The sequence below is a fragment of the Meles meles genome, chromosome 4 (genome assembly GCF_922984935.1).
Source record: "Meles meles chromosome 4, mMelMel3.1 paternal haplotype, whole genome shotgun sequence".
Classification (NCBI taxonomy): domain Eukaryota; kingdom Metazoa; phylum Chordata; class Mammalia; order Carnivora; family Mustelidae; genus Meles; species Meles meles.
Window position 1 is genome coordinate 104,004,166 of NC_060069.1, and position 16,278 is coordinate 104,020,443.

General features: G+C 41.2%; 1 protein-coding gene across 12 annotated transcripts in view; it reads right to left on the reverse strand.

Moving 5' to 3' along the window:
• PHLDB2 (pleckstrin homology like domain family B member 2) overlaps positions 1-6,161 on the reverse strand; it is a 113,970-nt gene extending 107,809 nt beyond the window's left edge. For all 12 annotated transcript variants that reach the window (XM_046002197.1, XM_046002191.1, XM_046002199.1 and 9 more), the window contains exon 1: positions 6,054-6,161. In XM_046002197.1, the coding sequence (XP_045858153.1) occupies positions 6,054-6,117 (64 nt within the window). In that variant the 5' untranslated portion in view covers positions 6,118-6,161. The remainder of the gene's footprint in view (positions 1-6,053) is intronic.
• Positions 6,162-16,278: the final 10,117 nt, after the last annotated feature.

Sequence of the window (16,278 nt, forward strand, 5' to 3'; positions counted from 1 at the left end):
GGAGACAGCTAGCACACAGGGAGCATTTGAAAGTGTCGGGTTTTTTTCTTTTTAAAAAATAAAAGTGATCTATATTTAAGGTATATAACATGATTATTTGATGGTCATACAGATAGTGAAAGGATTACTATAGGCAAACTAACAAACACATCTTCTCATATAGCTACCTTATTTGTGAGGGGGTAAGAACACCGGAAATCTACCCTTTTATCAACTGTCCGATATTCAATACAATATTATTAACTATAGTCAGCCTGTTACACCTTCGATCTCCAGACTTATTTATACTTTAACTTTAACTCCATACTCTTTGACCAACATCTCCCCATGTTCCCCACCTCCCTGTCTCTGGTTATCTCCTTTCTGCTCTTTGCTTCTCTGTAATCAACTCTTTGTAGATTCCACATATAAGTGAGATAATGCAGGTTTTTTTCTTTCTGTGTCTGGTGTATTTCACTCAGCATAAAGTCCTGACCAAAAGAGAACTTTCCAACCCGACTTACCTTCTCTTGTGGAACTGTTGTCAATGACATCAAGCCTTTCGTTTGTACTATCCTATGTAATTCGAGTTCCCCACCATAAACTCATTTTAGAATTTAACCCTAGGATACATTTTCTCTCTCTTAAAAAGTCGATATTCTTTCGTTTCTTAGAAAAGGTATTTCATCTATTTTCACAGTGGGATTTGCATTCGTCGTTAAGGAGAACTATGTAAACCCATGTTTCCCTTTGTATCCTGGTTGCCAGGAAGCTCAAAGTCATTAAATGATTGTATCATGGAAATAAAGATTTTGTTTCCTACTACTTTTTTTTTTTTACATCTTTGATGTATTTTTATTCCAATAACCTTACTGGATATTTGGACTTTACTCTGTGTTCTCAAATATGTTTTTAAATATATGAAGTATACACAACACATTGGCTCTTCAAATTAATGCCATAAAATTATCCAAAGCTAAGGTAGGATTTTATCCCTGTGTACAGCTTTATGTTCAAACTATTAAGATTGCTTCTCTGATTATGAGAGCAATCTAAATACAGGTGGACCATCTGATTAATTTCTGCATCAGATGTTCTCTTTCAGCCCTGTCCCCAACCTTGTCTGTGAGTTTGTACTGGAATCAGGCAGGAAAAGGATGCTGGGTGTGTGTGTGTGTGTGTGTGTGCATGTGTGTGTGTGGGGGGGGGGAACTTTAGATTAACCTATCCCAGCAGTGTTTATCAGGCCCATTTTTCTAATCACTCAAAGAGCCTGAATTGGTCGACTTTTCCTGCATGGCAGCCTTGGGTTTTCTTTGTAGCTTATCTGCCCATCACAGAGAACAACAGTACCCCATGAACGCCGCTCCTGCATAATGAAGGGAGCTTAGCCTGTCTGCCTCTCCCCTCTGTGTTCCCTTTCATCTGACTCTCACCATTTCACCAGTTATCTCATTCCTTGACTTCAAATTCCCTCATGACATGCTAGGCTATGGTATGCTATATAATATGATAAGACAGGATATAGCATAATTCTCTGGAGCCTGTTGGACAGGGATAAGGGCTCAGATTGATGTGTTGGATCTAAACAGACCTCGCTGCTCTAGAGACTTCTGCCAACTCAGAGCAGCAGCTGGGATTCAGCACATGAGGAATGTTAAACATGAAGGCAAATTTACTAAGCATCTACTGTGTTCCACATGATATGCCTGGATGAGTGGACGATAGAGCCAAGATAAATCATTTATTATGTGGCTCTAGATAAAGAGTTTACTGCCAAGCAGGGAACTGTAACATGGTAACATACAATAAAACATACTGTAAAAAAGTGATACAAGTGGGTTCAGGGAAGGGTTTATCTCTGCCAGTGAGTCTACCAAGGAAGACAGCACATGTGATCTTTCTGTGGAGAAAGGTCCCTTCTAGACAGAAGAGAGAGCGTCAACAAAGAAGCCCAGGTGGACTAGAGAAGCAGGGCATCACACACGGATGGAAGCGTGAGAGACGACACGGGGGACTTGGGGCCAGATTTGGGGGGAGGGGAAGAATAGGGTTTTAAATTTTAGATTTCATGTCTAATGCCATTTTAATTAGGTCATTTCCTTGCTCTAAACTTGCACTGGCTCCTCCTTGCTGGACAAATACAGGAAGAGCCGGCGGCTGTGTAGGAAGCGGACACTGATTATATGGGGCTGGGATGAAAGAGAAAGATGAGCTCCAGCCACAGAGTCTGAAGACTCCAGTAAAGCCATAGGATTCTCTTTCCTCATATGTTAAGCAAAGCTGTCAGTCCAAGTCAAGGCTGTGCAGTCGCATATTCACTAAAGGCTCAGTGAAGACCCCGAATCGCTCTGCCCACTCCTGACTGCCATTCTTTTCCTCGTGTTAGGATGATTCCATAGTTACAGATCATAAGAGGCTCACAGAAATAAGCACGAAACAGGTACCTTTGGGCTGTTGGGCCAAGTGTTGGGCTGGAAATTCAATGACTTAATATTCCAGGGAACCAGTTGTGTCACCGGGTTGTTGACCTTTTTTGTAATGTTTCACATTATGGGGATAATTGCACTGTTTCTCTTGGGGGGAGGTGTTAAGAGAGCTAACGAAAACATTTGTGTTTAGGACTCAACGCCGGCTAGAGATTTAGTGTCAGTACTCAGGAAGTTCTATATGGTTGTTTGAGGCATTTCTGAGATGCAGATAACCATGTTTATGACAGATACGGTTCTGCTGGAGTCATTTGAATTCCGGCTTTGCCAAGAACCAAGTGTATATGAGTTCTAGTTATGCCTAAAGAAGATGGTATTCAATTGCTCTTTCTCAAACAGGAACCAAAAGAAACTCTATTTAAAAGGTCTTTCAAAAAAAAAAAAAAAGAAAGAAAAAGGTCTTTCTCTGATTGTTCAAGAAGTTGATTCCTGATATTGGTCTTGTATTTATAAGATTGACATAAGAATCTCCAGAACTTGAACATGAGTCGATGAATATATTGTACCTCTAATAACCAATATTACAGTTCATTTTATAAAAGTCTTATCAACCCAGTACAGTACAAGAGAAAACCTACATACGTTGAAATGAACTTGCCAGTCAAGAAGGCAAATGTAGATACTTTCAAAGGGGACATTTCTCTCCCCCTATCCCAAGCCTGCTGGCAGAACATTAGCTCTTCTTCTGTTTCCTCTACAAAAAAGCCTGGATAAAGTTTGAGGATCCCCAACAGCAGGAGTGCTGGTGGGGGGAAATCACCTAAGTGCTCCCCATTCCTCTTGTCCATTAACATTGATAGGCAATGTCATCAAGACAAACCCTGATGTGATTTATCATTTTCCTATTACACACGCTAGTTTTGTCCCCCATCCCATATGGCTCGTGAAGTTCATCAAAGCGACTACTCAGGTGGAAAATTCCTTACACAGTCAATTTTGAAGGATCCATATGGATGGAGAGCAACATTACCCCTAATTAATAACTCGCTGATAATTAGATCTCAAAAGAAAGTTTTAGCTCTAATGAGCTATTAGCATTTTAGTTAAATTCTCCAGGACTCCATAAATAGTTGAATGCTTTGATTCTATTGGAAATATCAACCTCTCTTTTTCTATTCCAGCTGTCACAGTCCTTAGTATGAGAAAGAGGAGGGTTGAGGGGTACACAGGAAGGAAGGTGGTGATCACATACTGTACACATTTACAGGGAGTCGCCTGGGCATCGCAGACCTGGTGTCCCCAATCATCATTTCCTTATCCCACGTACATCCCTCAACCCTTCTCCTTTTTATAGTCCCTAATTAAATAAAAAGTCACCACTTACATTCAGTCGTCCAATCCCCCCAGCTGGAAAGTGTCTTCAGTCTTATTTCCCCAACCCCTGCTACTAATCCATTGCGAAACCATATCATTTTTACCTCTTAAATGCTGTCAGTAGATCTCTTTTCTCCATTCCCTTTGCCTTCATTGATCACCTGGTATTCTTAACTTCGCTCCTAGAGAAGGAGCCCAGGAGCAAGCCCAGGGCATAGGGAAGATAGGATTTCACTGGATCTGAAGCTAGAGAGACAGTGGGTGTGTGGTTGGCAAGGCTCACCCAAGGCAGTGGAAGGTGGAAGAGTCTAAAGGGAAAGCTAAGATCCATAGTTCGGAAAGAGAGAAAGTATCAAACCCAAGACCCTGTGTGTTTGGGCAGGAGAAGGGATGAGGTTATGGGGCTATTGCTGAGGGATTACTCAGTATTTGAAGTTCGCACTTAGGGCAGGAACGTGATGGCCCAGTGGGACAGGTATAGGCAGATGCTGGAATTGTAAACTTCCAAATCAAGCCTCCAATCTCAAGGGCACTCAACTAAAATTCATAATTATTTCAGTTGTCCTTTTCCCCCCCCAGGTCCCCACTAGAATCCTAAGCTTTGAAATCAGGGACTCCTCCTCCACGTGTGTCACCATTACACGACCCGGGCTTCCCATAGGATTTCAGACATGGTAGACACATACTGTACTTATTGAGAACAGCATGAACTGGTATTGAATACTGAAAATCTAATCTCATCACTCAGTGCTTAAGAATTCCTCAGTGACTCCATCAAGACCTTAGGATACAATAAATCCAGAACCCTCAGCTTATTTTGCTTATTGCATTAAGCAAATAAACAGAAAACAAACCATTTGGTTAGTTCAGGTTATTTTCCTAGCGGGAGCTTACCATTTCCTACCCCCCTGCCTGCAGGGAGGGCTGCTTTCAATCTCAGTACACCACTTGTGGCTTTTTGCATGCGTCATATTCATTCTTTCTTAATAAGCAGCAATAGTTCAGGAAACACACTTTCCAGAAAGCTTTTCCCAACTTTATCCCTGGCCTTGGTCAAGTAAGAAGGCAGTGATGGTTAATTTTGTGCCAGCTTTGCTAGGCTATGGTGCCAGGTTGTTTGGTCAAACACCGGTCTAGATGTCGCTATGAAGACTTTTTTTTTTTTTTTTTTGCTGTGACTAACATTTAAATCAGTAGACTTTGAGTAAAGCGATTGCCCTCTGTAATGTGATTAGGTCTCATACAATCGTAGAGAATTTAAGAGCAAAGATTGAGGTTTCCCAAAGAAGAAGAAATTCTCCTCGAGGCTATAGTATAGAAACGCTGCCTGGATTTCCAGCCTGTGACCAGCGCTATAGACTACAGACCTCAGACCGGCTAAGCTTCCCAACGGTAGGCGACAATTCTGTAAAATCAATCCATCAATCTCCCCCCACCCCACCCATATATATGTATATATGTGTATATATACAGAGAGAGATTGTGTTTCTTTGGAGAACCTATACTGATACAGAAACTTTCTATTTTATCTCCTATGTCTAGAACTTAGCAGAATGAGTCAATGAAAAAGTAAATCTAACATGAAATCACCTCTCTTCACAGAAGAGGACTTGGCAGTGCAGACATAATCAGCTCATGGTAGGGAAACACTAGTGAGGTTAACTGACACGTGGTCCCCAGCATATCCCTCAGTAGCCCCTTCCCTGTCCCGGCCCATGACTTGATCATCTGAGGCAGAATCAAAAATAATGAGGAAAATAGACATTTTGTGAGTCCCTTCATTCTGCTTTGAATGTGGGAGAATACATTACAAAGATTTCAATGGCCACTACCAGCGCTGTGATTGGGAATGGCTGAGTGGGACCTCTGCCCTCCTGGAAGGAGTCAGCAAAATCCGCTGCTCCTCTAAGAGAGCCTTAAAAATGGAACGCTTTCTCTCTGCATCCATCTCAGCCTTTTCTGTGTGGGCTTTAATTTTTGAATGACCAAGGAATCACTGAAAAAGACCTCTCCACACCAGCTGCTTTGGCCCGCTTGTCATTCAACCTCTGGTCTAAACAGACCTCAACATGTCTTCAGTGAGGTAAGTAAGCACGGGGCTGAAGCTCTAGGCAAGGATTGTCAGCCCCCAGCGATTTTTCTCGTGCTTGCTGGACTCTTGAATTTATGCTAGAAAATGCCAGATCATTCCCAGTAGGTATGACGGAGAGTGAGTACTGGTGAATATTTATCGACAATCTCCGCGAATGATGTGCACACAAGAGTTCTTACCGGTAGACACTTTGTCAGCTACCTCCTGCTCGGGCTCCTCTCTCTGGGTATTGTCTTCCTCCATCACGATCTTCTGCTGACTCTCAGAAGAGAAACTGGGATTGATGCCAGCCTGTACTCAGTGAGAAAAGAAAAGTACCATGACTGGGAAGCCAAGGCGACCTCTGAAAACTGAAGGTCAACAGAGCTAACATATGGGGAAAATGAATGGCTGTTGAATTTGAAAAACAGACATCCTGGATCATCTTCTAATCCCACTGCAGGCTACCCTTTAGAATGACAGCCTTAAACCCCATCACCAGCAACAGCACACTTTGGTGGTGGGGGGATGAGGGAGGGCACCTGGGTGGTTCAGTTGGTCAGTTGGTTAGGTGTCTGCCTTCAGCTTAGGTCATGATCTCAGGGTCCTGGGAGAGAACCCCCGTCAGGTTCCCTGTTCAGCAGGAAGTCTGTTTCTCCTTCTCCCTCTGCCCCTCCCCCTGCTCATGCACTTTCTCTCTCTCATTCTCAATCTCTCTCAAATAAATAAATAAAATCCTTAAACACACACACACACACACACACTCCTTTGGGTAGAATTGTTACAGATTTAAAAAAACAGATGCCAGCAAACAAGCATGGCCAATATTTAGACAGAACAGTCAGTTTCTCAACATAGTTGTCCCAGCTTGGGCTTTTTTGTTTCTTATTTTCTATTTTTCATCCCACGCTTTGCCAACCATCCTGTTAGGTACTTAGTCTATATTATTTCTTTTAACTTTTACAAAATCTCATGTTATAGAAAAGGAAACCAATGTCTTTGTTCTTAAGAGCTCCCCAAAGAGCTCTCGACTTTAAGTCATATCTTTCTCAGCTCTCACAAGTCCAATTTTCTCTGCAGACTTAGAGGTGCCCAGGAGGTAATGTGGTCCCCCCGTCATGTAAGGGATCCAGTTTATTGTGCACCTACTATGCCAAATATTTCTCATCCAATTTTCACAGTGGCTCTAAGACTAAGTATTATCGTTCCTATTTCGCAGATGAGAGCCCTAAGGCATAGGACAAATAAAAGAGTTATTAAAAGTCACATAACCAGTAATGCATGTTACATTGTAAGGTAATAGCCCTCAGCTACCATTCAGATGCTGAAAGAGTATCGGGTTTGTTTAAATTTTCTTGGTATATTAAGGAGGATGGATTTTAATGGTGATAGAACTAGGGGCAGAAAGATCAGTTAGAAGTCTATGTAATATTTCTAGGAAGAGACATTAAGAAACTAAAGTAGGGCATTTGTTTAAGATAACAAGGTTCAGACTGTGATATACATATAGATCTAGAAATAAGCATAGGCATAGAGATAGATACAGATATATTATCAGCACAAGATAACTCAAGATGATTTATTGGTACTGGAAGGAGGATATGGGGGAGAGTATGGTGTGATTTGGGTAACTGATAGATGATGATGCCATTATCTAAGAATGGAAATACTGGAAGTGGAGCAGATGTAGAGTGAAGAAGGCAATTCAATTTTGGATGTGTTGATTTGGAATATGTCAGTAAAGCATCCAGGCAACGTGCAGGGTAGAGATCATGGCTAGAGGTGGAAATTTGGAGGGTCAGATCATGAGAAGCTTTGCTTCTTCTCAAAATAGTCAAGTTAAGTTGGCTCATATGTTGAAAGAAGATAAAGAGGGAAATGGTAAAGATCTAGAAGGGAGGGAGATGAAGTGATGAGCAAGGTTGTGGGAGAGGGAGTGAGGACTGTGTCAAGAACCCAGCTGGAGGATTGGCCTTGACTAGAAGAAGTGCTCCTCCTTTCAACAGAGTTCATAGAGGAAAGGTGATGAGGACAATGCCAGAAGCATTAAAAGTTGAGGATTTTTACATGATGAGGGCCTCATGATTATCAGGGAAGTACAAGACCAAGTCTCCCATGGAGAGTCCATCAGCTTGAACATTTTCATAGGAGATAAATGCTGAAACATAGTCTTCCAAAGTTATATTAAAAAGAAGCTTGAAAAACTTTGTGCCACAAATAATGCCATCAAGAAAGGGAAAAGACAACCCACAGAATGATATTTGCAAATCATACATCTGATAAGGAACCTGTAATCTGGAATGTCAAAGGATTCTTAAAAATCAAAATGGTCACAGGATCTGAATTTCTCCAGAAAATATATACAAATAGCCACTAAGCAGATGAAAAGATGCTGAACATCATTAATCATTAGGGAAAAACATGTCAATACCACAATGGGATACCACTTCCCACCCACGGGGGTGGCTTTAATGAAAAGACAGATAACAACAAGTGTTGGACAGGATACGCGCTAGGAGCTTCTGGAAAAACACTTTGGAAAGCAAGTGGCAGTTCCTCAAATGGTTAAACATGGAGCTGCTGTAAGTTCCAACAATTCTACTTATAAGTGTATACCCAAAAGAAATGAAAACATATATTCACATATGACCTGCATACCAATGTCTATATCACTATTAGTCATAAGAGACAAAAAGCAGAAACAACCCATATGTCCTCCAACAGGTGAACGGATAAATGAAATGTGGTAGATCTGTATAATGGGATATTACTTGGCAGTAAAAAGGAAAGGATGCTCCAACAGACAAACCTTGAAAATATTATGCTGAGTGAAAAAATCCAGTCACAAAAGACCACATCTTATATGATTCTGTTTGTATAAAATGTCCAGAACAGGCAAGTCTATAGAGACAGAAAGTAGACTGGTGGTTGCCTGGAGCTGGCTCTGGGGGAAAGGTCGGGGAGGGATAGGAAGTGACTGCTAATAGGTATAAGGTTTCTTTTGGGGGTTAATGGAAATGTTCTAAAATTACATTGTGGAACATTCTGTGAATACATTTAAAAAACCATTGAAGTCTATACTTTAAATGGATGAATTGTATGGTATAGGAATTATATCTCAGTAATTTGTTAAAAAAAAGAAGCTCTAGGTCTGAGGAAAGGACTATGGACAGAGGCAGGAGCTAAGGAACACCTCTGAAGACCAGATAATGATAATAATAGCCATTACGCTTGAGGATTCACAAGCCAAGCATCGTGCTAAGGGTTTCACTTACATTATCTCTTTTAATCTTTGCCACAAACACACATATATATTAGGTACTTTTCCCTTATTTTGAAGACAATACAATTAAAGTTCAGAAAAATGTAAGGTTAATAGCAAGAAAGAAACAGAGACAAAATATATAGACCTAGAGGGATGCCTGGGTGGCTCAGCTGGTTAAGCACCTGCCTTCGGCTTGGGTCCAGGTAGTGATCTCAGGTCCTGGGATAGAGTCCTGCATTGGGCTTCTTCAGCAGGGAGCCTGCTTCTCCCTCTGCCTGCTGCTCCCCCTGCTTGTGCTCTCTCTCTCTCTGACAAAAGAATAAAATCTTTAAAAAAATATAAAAGGTCTTGGGCACCTGGGTGGCTCAGTGGGATTGAGCCCCGCATTGGGCTCTCTGCTCAGCAGGGAGCCTGCTTCCTTCTCTCTCTCTGCCTGCCTCTCTGCCTACTTGTGATCTCTGTCTGTCAAATAAAAAAAAAAAAACTATTAAAAAAAAGGTCTTAATATATCTATATGTCTATATCTATATCTATATCTATATCTATATCTATATCTATATCTATATGTATCTAGGTCTGTGTCAGTCTGGAGCCTCTTTTTTAAATCCCTGTTCTATGCTGTTTCCCGTAAGACTTGCCCTTCCACTCAGCTTCAACTTTCTAGGTTCAGCACAAACGCCTTTAGGCCAACCTCTTCTCCCCTGGCGCTCCTGCAGCACCTTGTGGGAGCACTCTACCAATCTGAAAGTAGTAGACAGCATTTTCATTTCTGCCATCCACACCAAGCATTGTAAAATAAATGTGTCAATAAGGAAGAGTTGTAGAATAAACGCACCCATAAATTACGTCTGTCCTAAACTCGTTCGCACTCAGGAGTCTTAGGAGCAGGACCGCTACGTTGGACCGAGTGGTTTCCTGAGGTGCAGAACACAGAGATAAAAGAGCCAAGAGAGAACGTGTCTCTCCATTCCCCCCTACTCTGAGAGGTTGTGAGTGAGTAGAAAAGAACAGAAGCTAATCTCAACTCTTAGGGAAACAGTGCTCCTACCTACTTGCCTTTCAAGATGCTTTTCTCAGGTTTTGAGATCTTGATGCTACTTCTCAACTTTCCTCACCGATTTAACTGCAGATATAGCTAAAGTAGTCCTTGGCATGGGGTAAGGGGTATCTTGTTTTTCCACTCCTTTCACTGTCCTCCCTCCTGTCCCCACTTGGCACTCCTCAAGTCTTAACTATTCACATACAGAGCTCTAGTGTAGAACGGGGTAACTGGAAAAGCAGACAAAACATACTCATCCAGTTCAATCTCTTCTGTGCTCTGTGATCGCAGCAAAATGCTGGGGACCATTGAAACCAGGACCCTAGGTGCCTCCTGAGGAAACTACGGTATCTCTTCACATATATTACAGCACTGCTTTCTTTACAATGTGAGAAGCAGCAGGAGAAAAATACTTACTTATAATAAAACATCTCAGTGCTTATGTGGGCTGCCACTGTGCCAGACATCGTGCTGAAGTTTTCACAGACATCATGCAGTCCTCACCTAATTTATTGGGGGTGGGTTTGTCATCTGATAGATGAGAGAATAGAAGGTAGAAGAGAAGGATGAACTTTTTCAAGGTCACAAAGTCAGCGGAGGGGACCAGAAAGTTCAAAAGGTCTGTGGGACTCTGAAGAAGGGTCTCTCCATCTCTCCATTGCCCCCACCTCCCACAACCTTTCTTTTTGAGAAAAAAATTATTTATTTATTTAACAGAGAGAGAGAGAGAGAGCGAGAGAGCGAGCACAAGCACAGGGAGCAGCAGAAGGAGAGGGAAAAGCAGGCTTCCCACTGAGCAGGGAGCCCAAGGTGGGGCTCGATCCCAGGACCCCAGGATCATGACCTGAGCTAAAGGCAGATGCTTAACCAACTGAGACACCCAGGGGCCCCTCCAATAACCTTTCTGTTGTCACCAAGCTCCCTCTCATGGAGACTGCTGTGCTAAGAACAGCGGAGGAACATGACTCTAATATGTAAATACTTTTGCAATCATCCAATGTCAATGCAAAAAATATGGATTAAGTATTTGAAAACAATATCCAACACCACATTAAGAAAATATACCATGACCAAGTGAGGTTTGTTTCATGAATGCAAGGATGATTCAGTATTAGGAAATTTAGTAATATAAACAGTAAATCAGTAGATGTAAAAGGAATAAGTATGTGATTATCCCTTGTATTAAAAAAAAAAAAGCTTTTGACAAAACTTCCTGATAAAAAACACTCAAGAAAATAAGATTCGAAGCATATTTCCTAAACAGAAGACCTCAGTCCTAAAATCTGCATTGTACCTAATGAGGAAATACTAGAGACACTTCCACTAAGATTAGGGAAGAGTCAAGAATGCTTACTATGTCTACTGATCTTACTATCTCTACCACTACTTCTGAACATTGGTCTAGAGGTATTAGCCAGTACAATTTAAAAGGGAAGAACAATAAGAGGTACAGGAATGGGAAAAGAAGTAAAACTATTTTCAAGATGATGATAGTTTTACTCAGAGAACCAGAGAAAATCAGAGAACCTGAGACAATCAACAATAAACTAACATAAACAACAAAATAATGTTAATTCATTAGTGCCAATTTTAGTTTTGCTGGTTTTAGAATAACTTCAAGCTTCAGAAAAGCTGCAAGAACACAAAGGGTATTTTTGCTGATTTTTCCTGGAACCATTTGTATTAAGCTTTGAACATGGCGCCCATTACATAACCCACCAAACAAGGACATTTGTTAGAGACTCATGATATCAGGATCAAAATCAAGAAATTATCATTGACGCTAGCATTGAATTTTCAAACTCCTTTCAAGTTTAATTGATTGTCCCAACAGTATTCTTTGTTGGAGCTAAACTAGGACCATGTGTTGCTTTTAGTGGTTTTATCTTTTTAGGTTTTTTTTTTTTCCCCAGTCTGGAAAATTGTAGCGCAGCCTGCCTTTCATAGACTAATTCACCCTCACTCCCATCCCCTCCGTGCCAGGGGTGTTGGAAAAGGCCAGGACTGACCACAACCAAAACCCATCCTGCCGGACATATAAAATGAACAGTTGCTTCAGGCTGTAGAGAGAAGCGTGGAAGTGATCCATGCTTTTATCTTCTTTCATTTTTCCCATAAAAGTTTTAAAGCAGGCTGTAAAAGTAGAAATAGAGTAAGCCATTCACTCTTTGCTGAATTCTTCCTTGATGCAATGTTCACAGGAAAAAAATGGTCTCCTTTCCAAAATGGTTCTAGGACAATCTCTCTTAGGTTAGATTTAACAATACATCTCTTAGGTTGAGTATTCTCAGGTCTGATTGGTTTCGTAAATCTCAGGTAAGGAGACTGTTCTTAGATTAAATTTGAAATAGGCCCACAGAGAATACAATTGTTCCCACTGTGTTAGATATGAGTTTTAGGCAAGTTAAAAAAAAAAAAAAAAAAAACATTTGAATCTGACTTTGTTTCAAAGTTCTGTTGGAAATTCTTGGAAATCTGTTAGATTACCACTAATCCCATGGAATGATAATCAATTTTCTATACATGTAGAGCATACAACTACGTTTCCATAATTATATTTTTCTGATATCAAATCATTAGCTTTCATCAATTATCTAAAGGCTTTTGAAAATAACATGTACATAGGTAACCATAAAGCTATGTTTGTTTGAAGAATCTTTGTCCTCATTAATTTACCCAGATATGTTATTGGATATTCCTTATTTTGGGGGTCCAGACAGTTGCTTGAGCCAGTGTCAATGATCATGGGGAAAGGTCCCAGGTTTTTATAGCAAATTCTAGATTTCCTTGAGTGCCTGGGATCCATACTTTTCAAAGCCACCTCAGTGAAAGTATTTTTGAATGTTGATATTCTATTATCTCATCTCCTTGGTGGCAGAATAACACCTCCTAACACCCACTATTTTTTTTTTTTTTTTTGCTATCTTTTTTTGTGGGAGCCATTTTTTCTCAGAGCAGATTGGAAGGAAAGGGAGGGATTATGGATTATGGGAAGGGCAAAATTCCTCTTCCTAGTTGCCTGTAGACAAGGCCACACCACGGAACTTTAAAAAAAAATACAGATTCCTTAATACCAGCCCAGACTTTCTAATCAGAATCTGTAGAGGTAGATCCAGTAAAAGTAAAATTTAATTATTTTTAAAAATTTTTAAAAGATTTTAAAATTTATTTTAGAAAGAGAGTGCATGCTCATAGGTGGGAAGGGTAGAGGGAGAGGGAGAGAAAGTTTTAAGCAGACTCTGCACTGAATCTTAAGCCCAGTGCAGGGCTCCATCTCACGACTCTGAGATCAAGACCTGAGCCAAAACCAAGAGTTGGATGTTCAATTTATTGTGCCATCCAGGTGCCCCAATAATATGTAATTTTTTCTTAGGAAATTTCTCAAGAGATTCTTCCTTGACTAGCGTTGAGAAGTTGTGTTCTACACATAGCGTTAGCAGAATGATCCCTAAAAAAACTTATAAGAGGCTGGAAAACGATGCTCTTGATAGCCTCTTCTTAGCAAGCCATGGCTCATGGTAGCAGATGCATTAAAGGAAACATCTATTTAAGTTTGTTTAATCCAGCATTTCTCAAATTTATTTGAGTATAGAACTTTTTTTTTTTTTTTTTTGATACAATGCATCATTCTGCCTCCCCCAAAAGCACAAACTTTGTGAAATGTTGTTATGGAAAATACAACTCACCGTGTCACCCCTTTTTATTAACAAAATCAGCAGCTCTGATGTATGGCAACTTGGCAATGCATGTAACTGTAACTGCGTCTTGCCTAAGAGAGATTGTCCTGGAACCACTTTGTAAAGGAGACAATTTTTCCTCTGAACATTTATCAGGACTGTTATATAAGGGTTTCTAAGGCCTTTATGCTGAGTATTATTCTCTGGCTCTTCCTGTGCTCATTCCTAAACATCAGATGTTTAAAAAATAACAATTGTTATTAAAATTAGTATGCTCTGATGGGCACCTGGGTGGCTCAGTCTGTGAAGCGTCTGCCTTGTGCTCCGGTCACGATCCTGGGGTCCTGGGATTGAGTTTCGAGTTGGGCTCCCTGCTCAGCAGGGAGTCTGCTTCTCTCTCTCTCTCCCTCTGCCCTTCCCCACCACTCATTCTCTCTCTCTCTCAAATAAAAAATTAAAAAATAAAAAAAAAATTAGTATGCATTGACTGCTTCATATGTGCTAAGATCTGTCCCAAGTACTTTGCAGGCATTATATCGTTTAATCCATAACCCTATGGAGTAGGTTTTATTATTGTAACAATGTCATAACAGGACACCGAGGCACAGAGAGATTAAGTAGCTAAACCTAAGAAAACGCACAGTTAGTAAGTAGTGAAGCCGGTATTACAGATGTTAAATCCAGGTGTTCAGACTCTGAGCCTACAGAATCGAGCGCATGTTATTTTGCTTGTGCATGAGTCATTGGTCTTCTGCTACCTGTTCCTTCTCGGCAGCCTCATCCTGTCAAAGCTTCACCTTGTCCGTGGCTTTCTGAGCCCTTCCACCAACTCTTGTTCTCTCCTCGGGACCACAGACCCTCTTCACCAACTGCTTGCTAGACGTCTCAGTTGGGAGGGATCACTGGAACCTCAAACTCAACATATTTCTAATAGAATTTCATCTTTCCCCCTCCAAACTTACCCCCCCCCTTCGGGTTCCCTCTTTCTAATCACTTAACATATTACTTCCTATGACATATCTGAGCACCTATTACATGTTTGTTACCGTGCCCTTTTGGGAATATGTATAAAAGTGGATTCCTACTCTGGTTTCTGTAACCCCATAACTTCAGTGAACACATGCTTCCTCATGCCCCTCCTCCTCTTTCTTTGTTATGTTCTTCCGGATTAATCTGCAGCAGCTATTTTATCCTCTAAATTGTTCTCAGGCTATATTTGCTTGAAAGGGAATTTGATTGTCCTGCATTATTTTCCTATGACAGGTCACTGGCACATCTCTAGGTGGTGTGGCAGATTGTGTTCTACGGATGGTCACATAAACACACATGCAACGTGACGCATTCTTGTGGCGTGGCACGGACAGTCCTTCCTCAGGAGACGGGGCTCCACAACTTCTTCTCTTGGATCTGGGGGAGCTGCAGTGGAAGTGATATGACCTGCTTTCAGTGGCTGAATCCTAACAGGCAAAACAACTCCTGCCTTTGGGGTGCTTATGCATGGAACCAAAGGAAGGGGAAAGATTACATAGAGTTGAGATGTGAAGGTGTTCCAGGCTACGGTCCTCACTGAGGACCCTGCTGCCAGCCAGCACCAACTCTCAGACAGGAGAGTGGACAAGGTTTCATATGATTCCCCATCCTGGCCTCCAAGCCACCACAGCCAATGCTGAGCGCTGAGCAGGGCAGAAACAAGAACTCTCCTCTGAGCTTTACCTAAATTGCAGATCTGTGAGCCACGTACATGTTGTCATTGTTTTAAGTCATTGAGTTTTGGGATGGCTTATTAGATAGCAACAGACACCTGGGATAGGTGTCCATGTTTGTTTAAACCTGCTGCTGCCAGAAGGAAGGTCACATAGCACAAAGCACATTTGGGGTGGAGGAACCATGATTAAAGGTCAACCGTGTGCCATTATTTTTAAAATTTCAATCCTCTCTAGCATCTAATAGAGTGTTTTACATGGAGTATATGTCAAATAAATATTTATTGAATTGAACTGAAGTATTTTGTAGTAGTAAGAACATACGTCTTCTTGTCAGATAGACTAAATGTCAAAGCACAGTTCTAGAAGCTACCATTCTAGGGGTGCCTGGGTGGCTCAGCGGGTTAAAGCCTCTGCCTTCAGCTCAGGTCATGATCTCAGGGTCCTGGGATCGAGCCCCGCATCGGGCTCTCTGCTTGGCGGGGAGCCTGCTTCCTCCTCTCTCTCTCTCTCTCTCTGCCTGCCTCTCTGCCTGCTTGTGGTCTCTATCTGTCAAATAAATGAATCTTTAAAAAAAAAAAAAAAAGAAGCTACCATTCTAATTTTTAAATAGGAGAAATAAGGGTAAAATGAGAAAGATCGAAGCTTGACTGTGAAGGATCTTGCATGCATGAATAAGATTCATTTTTTTAGGTAATGGAGACCTGTGGAAGGTTCTGGAGATGTGATAGGCATAAGGCA